The following is a 17,355-nucleotide window of genomic DNA, read 5'->3' as shown; positions in this document are numbered from 1 at the left end:
AAAGCCATAAATTACAGTGTAATAGTGTAATGTGTTACGAATATGCATAAATTACAGTGTAATAGTGTAGGGTGTTACTAATATGCATAAATTACAGTGTAATAGTGTAATGTGTTACTAATATGCATAAATTGTTTAGAGGACGCAGGGTGGGGAGTGGTACATCGGAGTTACACTGTGGGGTTAACACAGGCTTTCACAAGAGTTGGGACCTGAGTAGAGTTCTGAATAATGGGGGAATGGCCTTCTGGGGAACTGGGAACAGCATGTACAAATACACAGAGGCCTAGAACAGCATAGCATGCTGAGAACACCTGGATGATTGGAGCCATTCAAAAAATCTCCTATCTTCTTGTGCCACATCTCTGAGAAGGTAAGATTTTATAAAGGGACTCTGGTTTCTGCTCTAGGAGATAACTACCATTTTTTTAGCCAGAAAATAGCTCATAAGAAGTAAATTTAGAGCAGTTTTTGAACATCTACTTATCCTCATTTTGCTTATCAGAGAATTGCACCTGTTTGTTTCTGCTGTCATTAAATTATCCATATTAAATCAGGGGAATTTTCTAAAAATAATTCTGGGGAAAAGTACCATAGATTCAGAGTACCAGTTCTCATTCCTGTTTTGCCTTCCTTCCTGGATCCTTTTATTTTTTGTATGTGTATATAGGCACAGCCATAGACTGTTAACTCTCGATAGTATTGTTTCTCTTGATAGTATTTATTTCGGGAACCGCATTTTTCAAGTTTGGCATAATAGATTTGCCAGTAGAGAAACACATATTTAAAACAACAACAACAAAACAGGGGTAGTAAAATCACCTGATCTAGAATTCTCTGCATAGCCTTTGGTATCTTCCAGAGAAACTATAGTCATATGCAGCCCATAGGCAGATGCTGTGAAAGTTGTTAAATTGTTAACTTTCATTTAGGTTTTAAAGCACTGCTGGGCTGGGCAAGTTGATTTGACAAGCTTTTCTTCATTCGGTAGCACATTGCACAGCATCAAAAGTTAATATGACTATTAAAAAGTAGTGCTTGTTTTTGGCATGGGTTTTTGTCCACACATTTTGAAAATACACAAAGAATAGTAATCTTCTTGCTAAAAAATGGTTTATTATTTTAGGTGGTGCAGGCAACAGGAGGTCCTGAACTAGCCAGTTCAGTACTTAGTCCCCTATTGAATAAGGACACAATTGATTTCTTAAATTATACTGTCAATGGTGATGAACGGCAGCTGTGGATGTCATTGGGAGGAACTTGGATGAAAGCCAGGTAAGCATTTACCACCTATAATGCCTTAAGTACCATTCTTTGTTTATTACATGGATCTAATGAGACATTTATTTAACCTTCTACATACGAAGGACTAAGTGTCATAGGATGAAAAAGCCTAAACCCTTAAAGGCTAGAAGTCTAGTGGAAGAGATAGAAGTGTATGTAATATAAGGCATGATATACCTTAGGAGTGAGTCATAAACAAAATGCTGTTGGTTGGCAAGGGGGACCAGTCAGGAAGAGGATTTAGACAGGAGGGTAGTTAGCTTTCGAAGAAGAGCTGTCATTTAAAATCGACAGGTACACATAGGGTTCACACACACATACACACGCGCGCGCGTGCGCACAGTGCTTGCTAGTCCATGCACTTTGCAGAACTACTCTTATTATCCCTATTTTGCAGATGAGGAAAGTAAGGCACAGAGAGGATAAGTAATTTGCCCAAGGTCACACAACTTGTAAGTGACAGAGCAGGGATGTGAACTCGTGCCATGTAGCTCTGGAGTCAGTGTTCATCATTGGTTTGCTAAACTGCCTTTTAGCAGGTTGGGTAGGATTTCCACAATTCCATAGTAGGGCAAGGGTCTGTCCAGGTAGAGAGAGAAGCAGAAGTGAAGGCATAAGGTAGTCAAGAGAAGAAAGGATGAAGATGTGTTTCTCTGGAATATGGACTTCGGGTAGCAGATCATTGTGGAAGGGCGGGAGGCGGATGGTATTAAAATGAGCATATAGAGATGAGCATATAGAGATGAGGGCTGGATTATGCAGGCTTTCAGTGCCATGCTAAAGAGTTAGAACGTGGTTCTGTAGGCTGTGGAGAACCAATAACTTTGTGAATAGAGGTGTGACATAATTACATCTATGTTTTAGAAAGGTCAGTCTGGTAGTTGAGGCTAGAAAGGATAAGGACAAAAGTAACTGGAGGCAGAGGCCTTTTGAGATGCTAATATCGTAGGAGAGGCTCCTTATAAATCAGTTTTCTTCAGGACTAGAGAGTCACAGTGGAACTGAAAAGGAAGAGTGGGTAATCTTAAGAAATGTGCATTTGTCAATAAAGTGATTATGGAAGACAGATTATTAACAATTGTAGTACTAGTGCTTGCTGAGCAAGGCAAGGTAAGAAAATATTTCTAATTTCATGATTGTAAATAAATCATTTTTGCTTTGCTCATTTATCTAAATCTTTTTCTTTATTTCACCACTTAGAATAAATCACTTAGTATGGCCACTTAGACGTTTGTCTTCCTAATGCTTTTGAATGGGCTAGCTTAAGAGTCATGGGCCAATTCATAATTTTTTTTCTCCATTTTTCTCCTATTGAAACATATACAAACTTTTCCACTTATTTTCTGGACTTTGACAGTGGCTTGTGTTGGAATATAGTTAAGCAGAAAATTCTTTGAAAGCATTGCAGTTGTTGCTTTTAAATTGAAAATATTTACATTTATTTATATTATTTATGTACTAGTATAGCATAGTGTATGCTATATAATAGTGTTCTTGTTATACTGTATAAAAACTGGTTAAATAGATCTTTTTATTTTTATAATTTTAATTGATACATTATTAATAGCTGTACATATTTTCAGGGTACATATGATAGTTTGATACATTCGTATAATGTACGAAGGTGAAATCAGGGTAATTAGGATATCTATCACCTTAAATATCTTAAATATTTATGCTAGGAACATTTGAATTTTTCTCTTCTAGCTATTTTGAAATGTACAATAGATTAGTGTTAACTGTAGTCACTCTACTGATCTATCTAACACTGGGTCTTAGTTCTTCTAGTCAATGTACGTTTGTATCCATTAATCAACTTCTCTTCATCTCCCTGCAACCCTGCCTCATCCTTGTCAGCCACTAGTAAACACCAGTCTACTCTCTACCTTCATGAAATCCAGTTTTTTAGCTTCCACATATGAGTGAGCTTATTTCGCTTAATGGAATAACCTCCAGTTCCATCCATGTTGCTGCAAATGACAAGATTTCTTTCATTTTTATGGCTGAATAATATTCCATTGTAGATCACTTAAATCTATTAGATTTATATAGGTTATGATTTTATGATAAGCCTCGGTGGCATCCTTTAATTTCATGAAGTTTATTAAATTGATCAGGTCTCACATTACAAATATAGCTCAGGCTCTTTAATTTCTTTGTTTAGGGTTCTATCTTAAAATAAGAAAATTAACATTCAAAAAACTACATCAAAACGAAATATATTGTTAGCTGTTAACACACGGAAAGGGTCATTTTAGATCCTGATTGTTAAGAGTATTAGGAAATGAATGTACTGACTGATTTAAAAACTCATAAAGATAAAAAGAACCATGAAAGTCTATAACAATCTGAATAAAATGGCTGATTTCATCATAGTAGAACTATAACATGAAGAATTAAATATGAAAGATGAAGCAACATATTGTAGCAAAAATGAAGCCCTCGTTTTTGTCCTAGTTATTTTTGTGGTTCATGAATGATTAGGATCTTATAGAAATAAGTTCCACTCAGTGTCATTAAATGATGAACCCATATGATTGTGATTACAGATTAGTTTACTGATTAAAACAGAGCTGATACATTTAATTTATAAAACTGGCCATCTGTTTCAGTTTAGGGGACTTCATAAATTTAAAAATCGTAATCTTAAGAACTTGCTGGGCTGTTTCTCTTTTGAAAGATATATCTAATACCAGGAGGCTTCAATAATGATGGGAGGGGAGTGAAGGGAAAGTTGAGAATCTGAAACTACTTTAAATGTTAGAGAAGTTTGTGCTCTAAATACTTATCACACTCCTAGCTCCATAATCCCTTCTTACACAGATTTTTAAAAACCTATATCCATGTTACAAAGTTGAGTTTAATGGAGAAATGAGGCAATGTTGGGAAAACAGATCATGCAACAGAATTCAGTCTTTCTTTCATTTTATTAAGGTGTGAAATACTGGCATAAACATGTTTGCTTTTTCTTTTTGGGTGGATGGAAGACAGATTAGGTCTATGTGCTGTTTTTGTTGTTTGTTATTTATGTGTGTGTGCGTGTGTATGTCTAGCCTTACTGAAGATAACTGTGAGCATGGATACATTCCTAGATTTTATTGTTTATATGCCTTCATTCCCTCCTGCAGAGCAGAGTGGCCAAAAGAACAGTTTATTCCACCGTATGTTCCACGATTCCGCAATGGCTGGGAGCCCCCAATGCTGAACTTTATGGGAGCAACAATGGAACAAGATCTTTATCAACTGGCAGAATCTGTGGCAAATGTAGCAGAACATCAGCGCAAACAGGAAATAAAAAGATTATCCACAGAGGTAAAGTTTTTTTTTAACATTGCCCTTTGTAGACAGTGTAATTATCTGTATATTCTCTTGTAATTCTGATTCCAAGTTCTCATTTTATTCATCTGAAAATTGTCCTAGAATCAAAGTCTGAATGTTACCCTGTCCTGAATTACCTCTCTCTCTTGCCTCTGTCATTTTTTGTGACAGTTGCTCTGTTCCTCCGTGAAGCCCAACCCCAACCCAAATTGCTCTCCTATAGCCTGTCAGCCCCCACCCCTCCCCTTGTTGCCACTGTTTTCCTGGCTCTGGCGATCCTAAGTCAGCTTTTTTAGGATGACTTTCTCTCCTTGTCAGGGAATTGCACTACTGCCCTTTGGCTTATTTCTTTCTGTTTTCCTCTCCCATTATCAGGCCCTCAAGACAGTTCCCTGAACCTAGATCCTCTAACCTGTCTTAAGCAGCTGTTTCCTGAATTCCCCCAGTTAATTAATTTCTCTCCTTCTCTTCACGTTGCTTTGCCTCTCTTCTCCTCTGTTTGTTTTTTTTCTTCCCTTTTGCCTAGTTCTAAAACTCTGGAGTCCTATCAGCCTTGCTAGAGGGCCCAAGTTCTTCTGCACTCTAGTCCTTAGGCTCAAATGATCATTTATAAAACTACACCTTGAGGAGATCTTAACATTCATTTTATCTTTTAAGTATTTAATAATATTTAGAGTATAACCTATTTGGGAATCAAGTTGAGAGAATGAAATTGAGTATGCTGTCTTGTCACATTCCCTAAAAATGATGTTTCTATGACTCTTCTTGTTTGTTGGAAAAGAACATTGAACATTGATTAAAGCTGGACCAAACACAAATAGGATGATCAGAACCCGAAGAGTTAGGTGAATGAGATCTAGTTTGAAGAAGAAACAGTAAATGATGACTAGATCTTCCCAAAATCCTATTATTTTTATTTAATTCCTTAGATTAATTTTCTCAGACTATCATAGGTATTTATAATGTGGCAAATATGTTATGAAGGAATGAATTGTCAAACCATGGTGTATTATATCCTGTGACTGCTTTTAAGGGGAAATGTTTATCTAAATTAAATTTTTAAAATTGTTCCCTTTGTGGACTATTCTTTGGACAATAACAATAATATTATAGAAGTTTGGTTGAATTCCTGAAACTTTAAAAATAAAGCAAACATATTACTTTGAAATTATTTTTTCCTAATGCAATTTTTTTTTCCCTCTGGCTGTATTATAAGGGAAGAGGTGGATTCCATGCCTGTCTTTCCCTCTAAATGAATAATTAAGATGACCTCACTGCTCGGTTGGCAAGCATATACCCCTGCCTGTATTTCATAGTTCAGGCCTCATCACTGTGAATTTTCTTTCCATTTAAAGGGTAGTTTTTCTAGAGGAAAGAAAATATAATCAAACATGAAATTATGATACACTTGCTGTTGCTATAGTTACAGCTGACTATTTTTACATCATAAAAATTTCTAACTTATAGCCTTCATACCTTAAATAAGAAAATATACTCACTTTATAATGTATGCCTCAGAAATTCACTTTTGTGATTTCGTTCTCAATTTGTGTATTTAAGAAGAGAGTAATGTGTTCTGGGCTCCCAGGATATAAGTTTGTCTACTTTCACTGAATAATTAATTTTAAAAGAGGAATTATTGAGAATCCTTACTTGTAATGAGTTATTATTTTCCTGTTATAAACTATATTTCATTTTATGGCTGAAGTAGTTATTCAGAGGTTTAAAAAAATGAAAAACACATTCTAGCAGTTCCAGGGAATTTTATGCCTTAAGATTTTGTTGGAAAAGAGGCCAAGTAATTGTGACTTAAAAAGCAAAAAAACGTAATCATCCCTAAAAGAGATACTTTATTATACTTTATTGCTACTATAATAAATGCATTTACAACAAGACTTGGGTAATTCAGGATCTGATGATTTTTGTTTAGGATTGAAAGACATAGGTGACTTGGAGTGACAAATATGGGTGGCAGTACTCAGCTTACTTACTTCCTCTGAACTCTAAGCAAACTTTGGTAGTCATCACAGTTAGTCATTTGTCATCATTTCTCTTCTCCCTTTCAGTATTCGCAGTTGCTCTCAGGACCCAGTGATTTCACACTGCTGACTTCACTGTTATGTTCAGAGCTGGGCAAAAGGTGTGGGTGCTTCCAACAGTTAGAGCACTCCCCTCTTTAGAACAGCCTTTAATTAAAGATTAGCTAATCTAATGTAGTGCCTCTACTCTTTCCCAGGGAAATGATAAACTGAATTAATTGAGCTCAGATTTTTTTAATTTAAATGGCTGAAACTTGTTTATTTTTATTTATGTATTAATTGCAGTATCCTGATAATGTCACCTGCTCTGTCCATGGATAAACTCAGCCCTCCTCCTGATCACTTTGTCATTAGAATTAACTGTGGTAACCATATGTCCAAGAATTTTCTGAAACATTCCCAGTTTCAACTATTTTACCCCAATGAATCCATAAACAAATATACAAAATCCATAATGAAAATAGCCAAGGAATTCCAGTGCTTCAGTGTCTATCATGCTTTCTCCATACCTCATTTTCATATAAAGAAACAAAGTAAAGGCTTTGGGGAGTTTTTGTTTGTTTTCTCCCAATCTGAGCATGTATTCTCTATAGCAGGGGTCCCCAGTCCCTGGGTCATGGACCAGTACTAGTGCGTGGCCTGTTGGAAACTGTGCCTCACTGCAGGAGGTGAGCAGCAGGCCTGCGAGCATTACCGCCTGAGCTCCATCTCCTGTCAGATGAGCTGCGCCTTTAGATTCTATTAGGAGGAAGAATGCTCTTGTGAACTGCACATGCAAGGGATCTAGGTTGCACGCTTCTTATGAGAATCTAATGCCTGATGATCTGAGGAGGAACAGTTTCATCCCAAAACCATCCCCATCATCCCTGGCCCTGGGGTCCATGGAAAAATTGCCTTCCATGAAACCAGTCCTGCTGCCAAAAAGGTTGGGGATTGCTGCTCTATAGCTCTAAAACCGTGGTCCTCAGTGGGACCTATGAACCTCAACTGTCACTCTTGGTAGCTCCCAGTAGTCTCCTGTCTGAATTATCTTAACTGCAAAAGAGAAGTGACTCCAGCATTCTCTTATCCTGGACTCTTGACTATCAAGATCAGTTTGGTTGTGCCTTTCTGTGTTTCCCTTAAGAGTAAATATGATAATAGTGCTGCTATTTTAAAAATATTGAAAATACTATAATGTTCTGTGTATAATTTTGAAATTGAGAAAAATGAGAAGTCAGTATAATTTTAATGCATAGGGTTCAGTTGATTTTCATGTGACAATATTTACTTTGCTAGAGTGGTGAAAGTTTCTTGAACAGAGAGAGCAAGATTACCTTTTGCACTAATGACTTTTCTTATTATAAGTAAGTATTTGACAAAAATGTGTCACTCCCATTTGATAATGTGTTAACATAATGGTCAGTCACTTGAAAATGAAAACTTATCACAATATAGTTGAGAGATCTTGTTGACTGACCTGAGTGCTGATTCAAATAGTATTTGGTGATTCTTTAATCTGCCCCACTTTGTCTTTCAGCATTCCAGTGTATCAGAGTATCATCCAGCCGATGGCTATGCGTTCAGTAGCAACATTTACACAAGAGGATCCCACCTGGACCAAGGGGAAGCTGCTGTTGCTTTTAAGCCAACTTCTAATCGCCATATAGATAGGTAACATTTAATGGGCACCCTTTGGAGAGCTGTGGATAAATGTCTCTGATCTAGTGCTAACAGAGGTGACAGTGTCTGTATTGTCTACTGCTTCTTTAAACTTTCCATCTGTTAATTAGTTGATAAAGTTTCAGTTGTTCCTTTAGAGAACTGGTTTTGATCAACAAAAGATGTCTGGACCTTCAGTCTGTAATTCCCATTTAGTGCAAATGCCTTTGGATGACTTTCCATTTTTTAAAAGATACTTCTGACAAAATGTGTACATTAAGAAGAAAGAATTGTCTTGAAACCCTCCATTAGTTTGTACCAGATGGTCTCTGAGGATCCTTCCAGTTCTGTAGCTTTTAAAGAAAACAGTTTCCATCTTTATCTTCACCCAACAAAAACAAATAAACCTTCCTTTAGACAGATATATTTAAACTGAATATAAACTAAATATTTAAACAGGGTCAATGCTTTATTAGTCATTCTTGCCATTTCATCTTTTTATCTTGACTTTCCAGTTTTACATTTCATTTATTTTTCTATATCTTCACTCTTAAAAAATTTAATATAGGCAGAGATGGAGTATTGGGATGAGAAGAAATAAAGGAACTGGAATAAGTTCTTTTTTTTAAATTTCCAATCTTGTTTTTAGTAAATGAGATCTACATAGAGCCAAGCCATGTAGAAAAGAGAAAAGGAGGTAAAATCTTGGTAACACGGTTATAGGAGAAGGGTCATTCAGTGAACTGGGAATAGAGAACTCGGCCTAGTACTTTCCTGCCTCAAAAGCCTCTCTTACCACAAGAGTTATATGCCCTTTACTTCTTTTCTGTATACTCTTTACTTAATATAATCTGAAGAAAGTGGGATTTAAAATTTTTATTCTTTGTCAGGGGTGGTGACAGGTAATGCTTAAGTAATTGCTGTAGAAATTACACAGGTATAACTCCAAGGGCACCAGTGACATTAAATTGAGTACAAAGAAAAGTCAGCAATGAATAATATATTTTTTAAATGCCAACATATGAGAATGTTTTAATTACATAATTAATTTTCAGTAGATACAGTTGAAAATCAGTTTTGAAGCTTAAACATTATTTCATTGAAATCCTTAACTAACTCAGTACTCATCTTAATATTTTCTTTTTTCTTTCTGTCTGTCTTAGATGTCAATATTTTAGAAATCATTTCAGATTAATAGGTTTCTTTTTGTTTTATCACTCCAGTAATTCAGATGATTTTCCACAGCTAAGTAGCTAGAAAACCACTTGAGTACATATGTAGAGTACATATTGACACTAGAAAACTTTTATCAGGTTCCATTTGAAGACCACATTTAGCATACTGTGGTCACTCAATAAGTGTAGATTTATTTGATTGATGGATTGGATGAATAAGTGCATGAGAGTATATCCAGTATTTCAGAGTCACTACTTCCCTGTCCTTCACCTGCATATCTATAAGGGATAGTATTACTGATGGAATAACCTCTGCCATTTATTTTGGGCACCTTACCACAGAGTCTTTTAAAAGCTTACCTTGATTTTTATGATCTTTATAGAATATCAGGGCAGTATACCTTTGGTTTATTGATTTAGTTATATCTTTGTACCCCTTCTGCTTCCAAAATAGATTCAGTTAGCTCACTTAAATTATATGTAGTTAAAGTGGTATTATTATTGAAAGTTAAATAATGAAATAAAATATAAAATTAAGAAGTTAAGAGGGAAGATGAGAATTTTTATAAAATATAAAAGTTGACACTATTATTGAATTTCAGATTTGTCTTTCAGATTTTTGGCTGTCAGAACAAAAAGAGAAACATAATCATTGGCTGACATTAGGAAAAGGAATAAGTATCAGTTCATTGGGATAAAAAATGCTTTTCTTACTCCTAAATTCTCAATAATATTTGTCTCATGAAACTTAATGTAGGATGGGATAGGTGATGTCAGGGACATTTGTTTTTAACAATTTTTTTTCCTCACCACAGAGAAGGCTGTGGTGAATTTTATAAGGTTTCTTTTTGTAACCTTTGATAAATAGAAATTTAAATAAAATATAAAAATAGAAATTCCATGAAGGGATAATAGTCTAGAGTGGTCAGAATTTCACCATAGAAAGAATTTTTTTGAATACCTTGAGTGGTGGGTAGATTTTATATCTCAGTTGTTCTTATGGATTCTGTCTCAGCTGGACTTAATAGGAGCTAGGATAGTTGATAAATACATGAATCATTGATGTTCTATGTTGCTAAGAACATTTGTCATCATTTTGAAAAACTGTCTGAAAATTGTGGTCTGATATAAATTGAGGTTTGGAATTTGTTTTTATAAATAATTATTGTTGACCTTAAACTCTATTACATACCAGGAATGCAGTAGATACTGTTAAAAGAAAAACTTCACACAAATTAAATTTAACAGTTTTTTTGTTTGTTTGTTTTGTTTTGTTTTGTTTTTGAGACAGAGTCTTGCTCTGTTGCCCAGGCTGGAGTGCAGTGGCGCGATCTTGGCTCACTGCAAGCTCGCCCTCCCGGCTTCACGCCATTCTCCTGCCTCAACCTCCTGAGTAGCTGGGACTACAGGTGCCCGCCACCATGCCTGGCTAATTTTTTGTATTTTTTTTAGTAGAGATGGGGTTTCACCGTGTTAGCCAGGATGGTCTCGATCTCCTGACCTCGTGATCTGCCCGCCTCGGCCTCCCAAAGTGCTGGGATTACAGGCGTGAGCCACCACGCCTGGCAAATTTAACAGTTTAATTGAACAAGGGGAAAAAAAAGTGGCACATGAATTGGGCAGCCCCCAGAATCACAGCAGATTCAGAGAGACTCCAGAGATGCCTCACGGTCAGAGCAAATTTATAGACAAAAAAAGGAAAGTGACGTACAGAAAATGGACGTGAGGTATAGAAACAGCTGGATTGGTTACAGCTTGGCATTTGCACACAATTTGAACAGTCAGCAGCCTGTGAGTGCTTGAAGTATGGCTGCTGGGATTGGCTGAGACTCAGCTATTGTTACAGAAGCATACTGCTAAATTGGGTTTTCAATGTGTCTACCTACTAAATTAGGTTATGATTCATACACAGGACTCAAGTATGGAAGTATAGAGGGTTTCTCAGAACATATTTAGCTTAACAATGCCATACGAAATATATTCACTGTTCTGTGAAATTGCTATGCCATTAGGTAGAACATTTGTAGAATTTAGAGCCCACGCCTTCGAGTTTTATAGCTTACTGCTGTCAGATGCAATTAGTATTTTAGAGAAGTTCTCAAATTACTGCTGTCTCTATGTCTGCTCTCTATCAAGTGGCGTATCTATTATTCCTAATCAGAAACTGAGCCCATACGTTTTGTTACATTCCATAGCTGTTAAGAAACTTTGGTACCTCTTTTTTTTTTTTTTTTTTTTTTTTTCGAGACAGAGTTTTGCTCTTGTCGCCCAGGCTGGAGTGCAATGGCACGATGTCAGCCTGTTGCACCCTCCGCCTCCCTGTTTCAAGCGATTCTGCCACCTCAGCCTCCTGAGTAGCTGGGATTACAGGCATGTGCCACTGTGCCTGGCTAATTTTGTATTTTTAGTAGAGATGGGGTTTCACGATATTGGACAGGCTGGTCTCAAACTCCTGACCTCAGGTGATCCACCCTCCTCGGCCTCCCAAAGTGCTAGGATTACGGGCATGAACCACCACGCCTGGCCAAGAAAGTCTGGTATCTCTAAAAAATTACAAATTGTGATTGTCTGTTTGATAACTATGGTCAGTGTCATATCCATGCTTAACCTATAGAGGGCAAAAAACTGTGAGCCATAAAGATTTGTAAATTCTGAAGCACTTCAGGTAAACACTTCTGAGACCTGCAAGATAACACAAACTTTGTTATAGACCCTTAACTCTCCATTATTAATAGTGATTATCTTGCAGATCATAGGAGAAAGGAAAATAGGGGAAGAGAGGAAGATAAAACCCTAAAATTACTGTTTTCCTAATGTTTGGGGTAGTTGAATCTCTTTTATCTGCCAAATGAAATCTTAGTAGATTAAATGTGAATATATAAAGTAAATGAAAGCAGAGCTATTCCAGTAGGGATAGGGATGGGAAATCCATGGAACACAGTTTTAAAATTATTATTATTAATAACATAATTACTTCACCATAATTTCACCTTTTCCACCAATTTTCTTTTTAATGTACTAAAAATAGCCAGTGAGCTGTTGGTGCATGCTTATCTGTAAGGTGTTCTGTACTGGTCATCTTTTTGCTTTGTCCCTGTCTCCCTCCTCCAATGGAGTTACTACCTAAGAGGTAACAAAAACCTATGACAGGATACATTATGTCTACAACTGTCCTGCAGGCCCTGGTATAACATTCCAGAGAACTTGGTAGACAGCAAAAAGAATGGCAACTTTACAGGGGTAGGATGACCTAACATCTTTAGTCTCTACCTGCTATTTCCCTTGTAGAGATGTGTAAATAAATGTGGGAATGTAAATGGAGGAGAAGACTAGGGAGTAAAATTAATAAAGGGTTAAAGTAATTTTATTATTGAAATATATGAAGAAAATACGAATATTTAATGCATCAAGTGTATTGTGTTACATATAAAAGTAATCTTTAGTTAAGTTGTTAAATCTATTAGTACTCATTTAATGATTAGAAGAGGTATTTGGTTTTTTAAGGAAGTTTTATTTTAAAAAAATGAGGCCCATACACTTTTTAAAAGTTTATAGTGAATTAAATTATTTACTTACTTATTTGCAAGTGTTACTAGTCTCATACTTAATGCATATCTCTTTTTTTTGCAATTTAGATAACTGGGCAAAGTGTTTCTAAAAACTAATGCCTAGTTATAAATTTTAAATTTATATATTTGGTTACTGAATGGCAGACATTGCTTGAATTAGTGAAATCAACATATAACTAAAATTACCACTATGGAAATTATTTTCAGTCTCCTTTAACTTTATGAAAAATACTAACATTTATCTTTATCTAGTTCTTTTATGGTAGAGATGGTAATTAACAAAATATCCAGTATGTGTATTTAGTAGACAAAGAATTCATAGACTTGGATTCTGGATTTGGCTAAGTACCACCTGGCCTTGTGATTTTGCATTATTTGTTTTTATCCCTGGCCATAATTTGTTCATTTTAAAAGCAAGAACTTTAAAGTAACTTTTATTTATCATAATGTAAAATATAATAAAATGAAACTGCTGTAATTTTTCAGAAAGTTTTCTGGTAGGATTTGGCTTGTCTCAGTGTTTTCCATTTTTATCCTTTAGGAAGAGCTAGCAGAATAATAATCTTTTTTCTTTCTTTTTATAGAAATTATGAACCACTCAAAACACAACCCAAGAAATATGCCAAATCCAAGTATGACTTTGTAGCAAGGAACAACAGTGAGCTCTCGGTTCTAAAGGATGATATTTTAGAGGTAATATAATTTTTTCTTTTTTATGCTCTTAATAAAGTAGTTTTATTGTATTACTCTTTTGGTATATAACTAAACTTTCCTTCAAAAGTATTATATTACTAAAGACATAGTATATTAGAAATATCTACATCTATTTAGTAGGGGTATATAGATACTCCTTCTAAGGGGTTAGCTTTAGAATACTCCTCTATTTGTTTTTTGTGGGGAGTGGCAGGGTGGGTTTTTTTTTAACTTCCTTTGCTCTCTTCCTTGCCCTCTTTCTTCTTCTGATATTTATTCATTTTGGAGTCAAGACTAGTTATCAATTCAGATGTGGATGCACATAATAGTTCAATAAGAGACAACGTTTTCTTTTTTTATCCTATATCCTTGCACAGATATACTCAGCAGTCATTGAGCTAATAATGTTAGGGATAATCCACCACAACACCAACTTCTCTTTGTTAGGTTCTAATGGACAGTTCATCTTCTTGAATATATAAGGTGAATTATCACAATAAATTTTGTAAGGAAAAAAAGTAATTTTTATATACTTTTTCTTTCTATCACCAAAATGGAGACAATGGGGCTTTCCAAAAGAGTCATTTTAGTCCTTAAGTCCTTTAAGTACTTCAGTCCTTAAGTACTTCAAATAATGCAGGCTGTTCTTTGGAGGTAAAATGGACCTTGGGTAGATTCACCATAATGATACCTTACCTACTGTGTACTCATAAATGTCTTCTTAGTGTAATTCCTGAGAATCATTCAATCAACACTATGTTGATGCTGAGTTAATTATCAGAAGTAGAAAATTTTTCTTTGTTGAAGTCTAGGGAACTTCTTTCGTAGAATGGCTTTTATATGGAAATTATACCTTTATTTTCTTGTACATGACAGATACTTGATGATCGGAAGCAATGGTGGAAAGTTCGAAATGCAAGTGGAGACTCTGGATTTGTGCCAAATAACATTTTGGATATTGTGAGACCTCCAGAATCTGGATTGGGGCGTGCCGATCCACCTTATACTCATACTATACAGGTGAGCATGATTTCTTAGTAAAATGTAGTATGTACACATTTACGAAGTTATCACTCTTAAGTAGGATTTAAACACCTTTGTGTATTGATCATTTTGAGATGTAGTTGGTTATATATTTTTTCTAGAGTAATTGGTGGGGGAGTGGCAATGGTGAGAGACCCAGGGAAGAATTACACATATGTTTTCTGATTTACTTCTAGAAATTGTTCAAGATGTTTAGCAGTAGGTACCTGATTCTCTGAATGCTTTTTTTCCCCAATCTGTAGTATTTCTGACATTTGAAGAAATGGTATTTCTGTCTTTTTACCCACAGCTCTGCTATCCACCAGGGGCTTCCTCTTGATAGAGGATGGCACTGGTATCACGGCATGGTGTCCAGCAGTTCACCTTCACCAGCCCTTGCTTTCAGTCTCTTAAATGTTCTGCCACTGACCAGCCTTGAACTTGCACTCATCTCTCCTTACACTAATACATGAGTACCTGTTCAGCTGGATTACAATATTATTCCTCTCTTGATTTTAAGATTAAAAGGTACTTAGGATATAGATTAGATAGGTCAGGCTCTCTCTTCTTGTTCATTGAAGGCCCATGAAGGTCCATTCTTATGGCCCATGCCACATTTTCAGCATTTCAGTGACCCTGGTCAGCTCATTCACCCTAACATCTGAATTAACTTGCTCTTAAACTCCGGAATTTTAGACCTGTGCCAGGCTCTCTAGAATCAGGTCTGTAAACAAAGACAGAATGGATGGACTCTCTCAGGTACAGCCAGTGAACCTGGGGTGGCTTCTCATTCCCCCAGAAAGAATTCTTTTAATTTTCAAAGTCTCGAGAAAAAGATCACATCTGACCTCATAATAATGTCATGAATTTGAGTAGAAGCTGCGTAGAATATGCAGTGAAATAGTTAATTTTTATGCCAGATCTAGGCTTAAAAAATACAGATTGTCCAAAGCTGGAATTGTGGTCATACTTCTGCTGCCGTGACAATTTATTTCAGTACTTTTGGCTCCTCATGACATTCATGCCTGGTGTCAGTCCTGTGCTTATCCAGAGGGACTTGGCCTTACTAGAATCCATGAATCAAGCAAACATTCAAAATAAAGAATTTGTGTATAGTTTCTCTATCTCGGTAACTTAAAGTGATGGCAATGGAAATTATTTGCTGTGTTATGTTTTGGCTGGCCTCATGTGCATATATATATTATGTACTTATTTTATGTTCATCATTTGTCATTAGCTGTTGATGCCAAAGAAGGAGTTTGAGTTATTCAAGGTATGGTCTCCTCCATTTCCCATGGGTTTTTGAAGTGAATTTTCTTAGTTTTTATACCTTTTTCTTTTCTTAGTTCCTACTTTTCTGAGTTTAATATCTGTTTACCTAATATAATATATGCTTCTGTCTGGTTCATGAATACCAGTTCTTCATTTTCTTTCCCATAGAGGTAGTATATGCTTGAAACCTATACTTAAAATAATGGTAGAGTACATACCTTTGGGCTGTATCAACTAATTTTAATATGCAGGTCATGGTAAGCTATGAGAAGCACTATTCATAAAGGATATCCCTGATCCTCATATGTGAGCAAAAGGCAAGAGTTTATATTTTAAGTTTTGAAAACAATTATCCAAATTTGTTTTATTTGTGTGTGTGGTTGCTAGGAATAAGCAAACTGCGATAAAATAAAAAACATGCAAATAGTATGAATTCTATAATAGGAATTTTCTCCTGCCTGATATTCCTGAAGAGTTTAATATCTCTTACCTTTTGCTGTTTACTGTTCAGTCTTGTCTTTTTCTTTAATTCTGATTCTTGGCTTGAGCCATAAGTTGACTTTTCTGTTTAAAAGGTTGCTTCTGTCTAAAACTGAACCAAAACTATTAATATATATCATAGGCAGGGAAAGTATTTTCAGAGAATGTCAAACCTATTCCTCCTTTCTTAAACAGAACCTCATCTTTTATTTTTGTCAACTTTGGCACAACCCAAGAAATGTTTTTAAGAGTTCACAAGTTTCAGGAGTTTGTTTTGCTACTTTATGTAAATAGAAACTTGTGGTTCTTATAGGGATTGCCTATTTGGCTATTTCGTTTTAAACTTTTCAACACTATCCAACTCTCTTCTTAAAAATTCGGGTTGCAACTAGAAATGTAGTGGTGTGTGTAGAAATGTGTACAGAAGCTTTCTGTGTGTATGCAGAAGCGTATGCTGTTCAGGTTGAGGGCCCTACTTTGAAAATGTATTAAAAACAATCTGCTTTTTAACACCTCCTGAAAATTTTGGGCTGAGCTCAACAAAACCACTAAGACCTTGTAAAATTTTAATAAGCAAGCTTCACAGTCTGCTTTGCTATCTGCTGTCTGGCATAAATCCTACTCTAAAAGGATTCCTATTCTCAAAACATTTATAATATATTCTTTAAAAAAAGAATAGAGTAAAATGGAAAAGAAAACATCCTTGGAAATATGTGCCAGTCATTTTTCTATCTCTACAACAGTAGATACCCATATCTACTGTTTCATATCTCTACAACAGTAGATACCCGTATCTACTGTTTTATATCTCTACGACACCAGATACCCATATCTAAAATATCTAAGGAAGAATCCTGCAAC

General features: G+C 35.6%; 1 protein-coding gene across 4 annotated transcripts in view; it reads left to right on the top strand.

The window, feature by feature from the left end:
• EPS8 (EGFR pathway substrate 8, signaling adaptor) overlaps window positions 1-17,355 on the top strand; it is a 170,816-nt gene that overhangs the window by 135,508 nt on the left and 17,953 nt on the right. For all 4 annotated transcript variants that reach the window (XM_528750.8, XM_054664109.2, XM_003313524.7 and 1 more), the window contains exons 13-17: window positions 1,127-1,275; window positions 4,413-4,596; window positions 8,161-8,294; window positions 13,611-13,719; window positions 14,596-14,739. In XM_528750.8, coding sequence (XP_528750.3) covers window positions 1,127-1,275; window positions 4,413-4,596; window positions 8,161-8,294; window positions 13,611-13,719; window positions 14,596-14,739 — 720 coding nt within the window. The remainder of the gene's footprint in view (window positions 1-1,126; window positions 1,276-4,412; window positions 4,597-8,160; window positions 8,295-13,610; window positions 13,720-14,595; window positions 14,740-17,355) is intronic.

Source organism: Pan troglodytes, chromosome 10, assembly GCF_028858775.2.
Source record: "Pan troglodytes isolate AG18354 chromosome 10, NHGRI_mPanTro3-v2.0_pri, whole genome shotgun sequence".
In the NCBI taxonomy this organism is placed as follows: Eukaryota; Metazoa; Chordata; class Mammalia; order Primates; family Hominidae; genus Pan; species Pan troglodytes.
The sequence above is the reverse complement of the archived record's forward strand: the minus strand, read 5'-3'. Positions and strand labels throughout refer to the sequence as shown.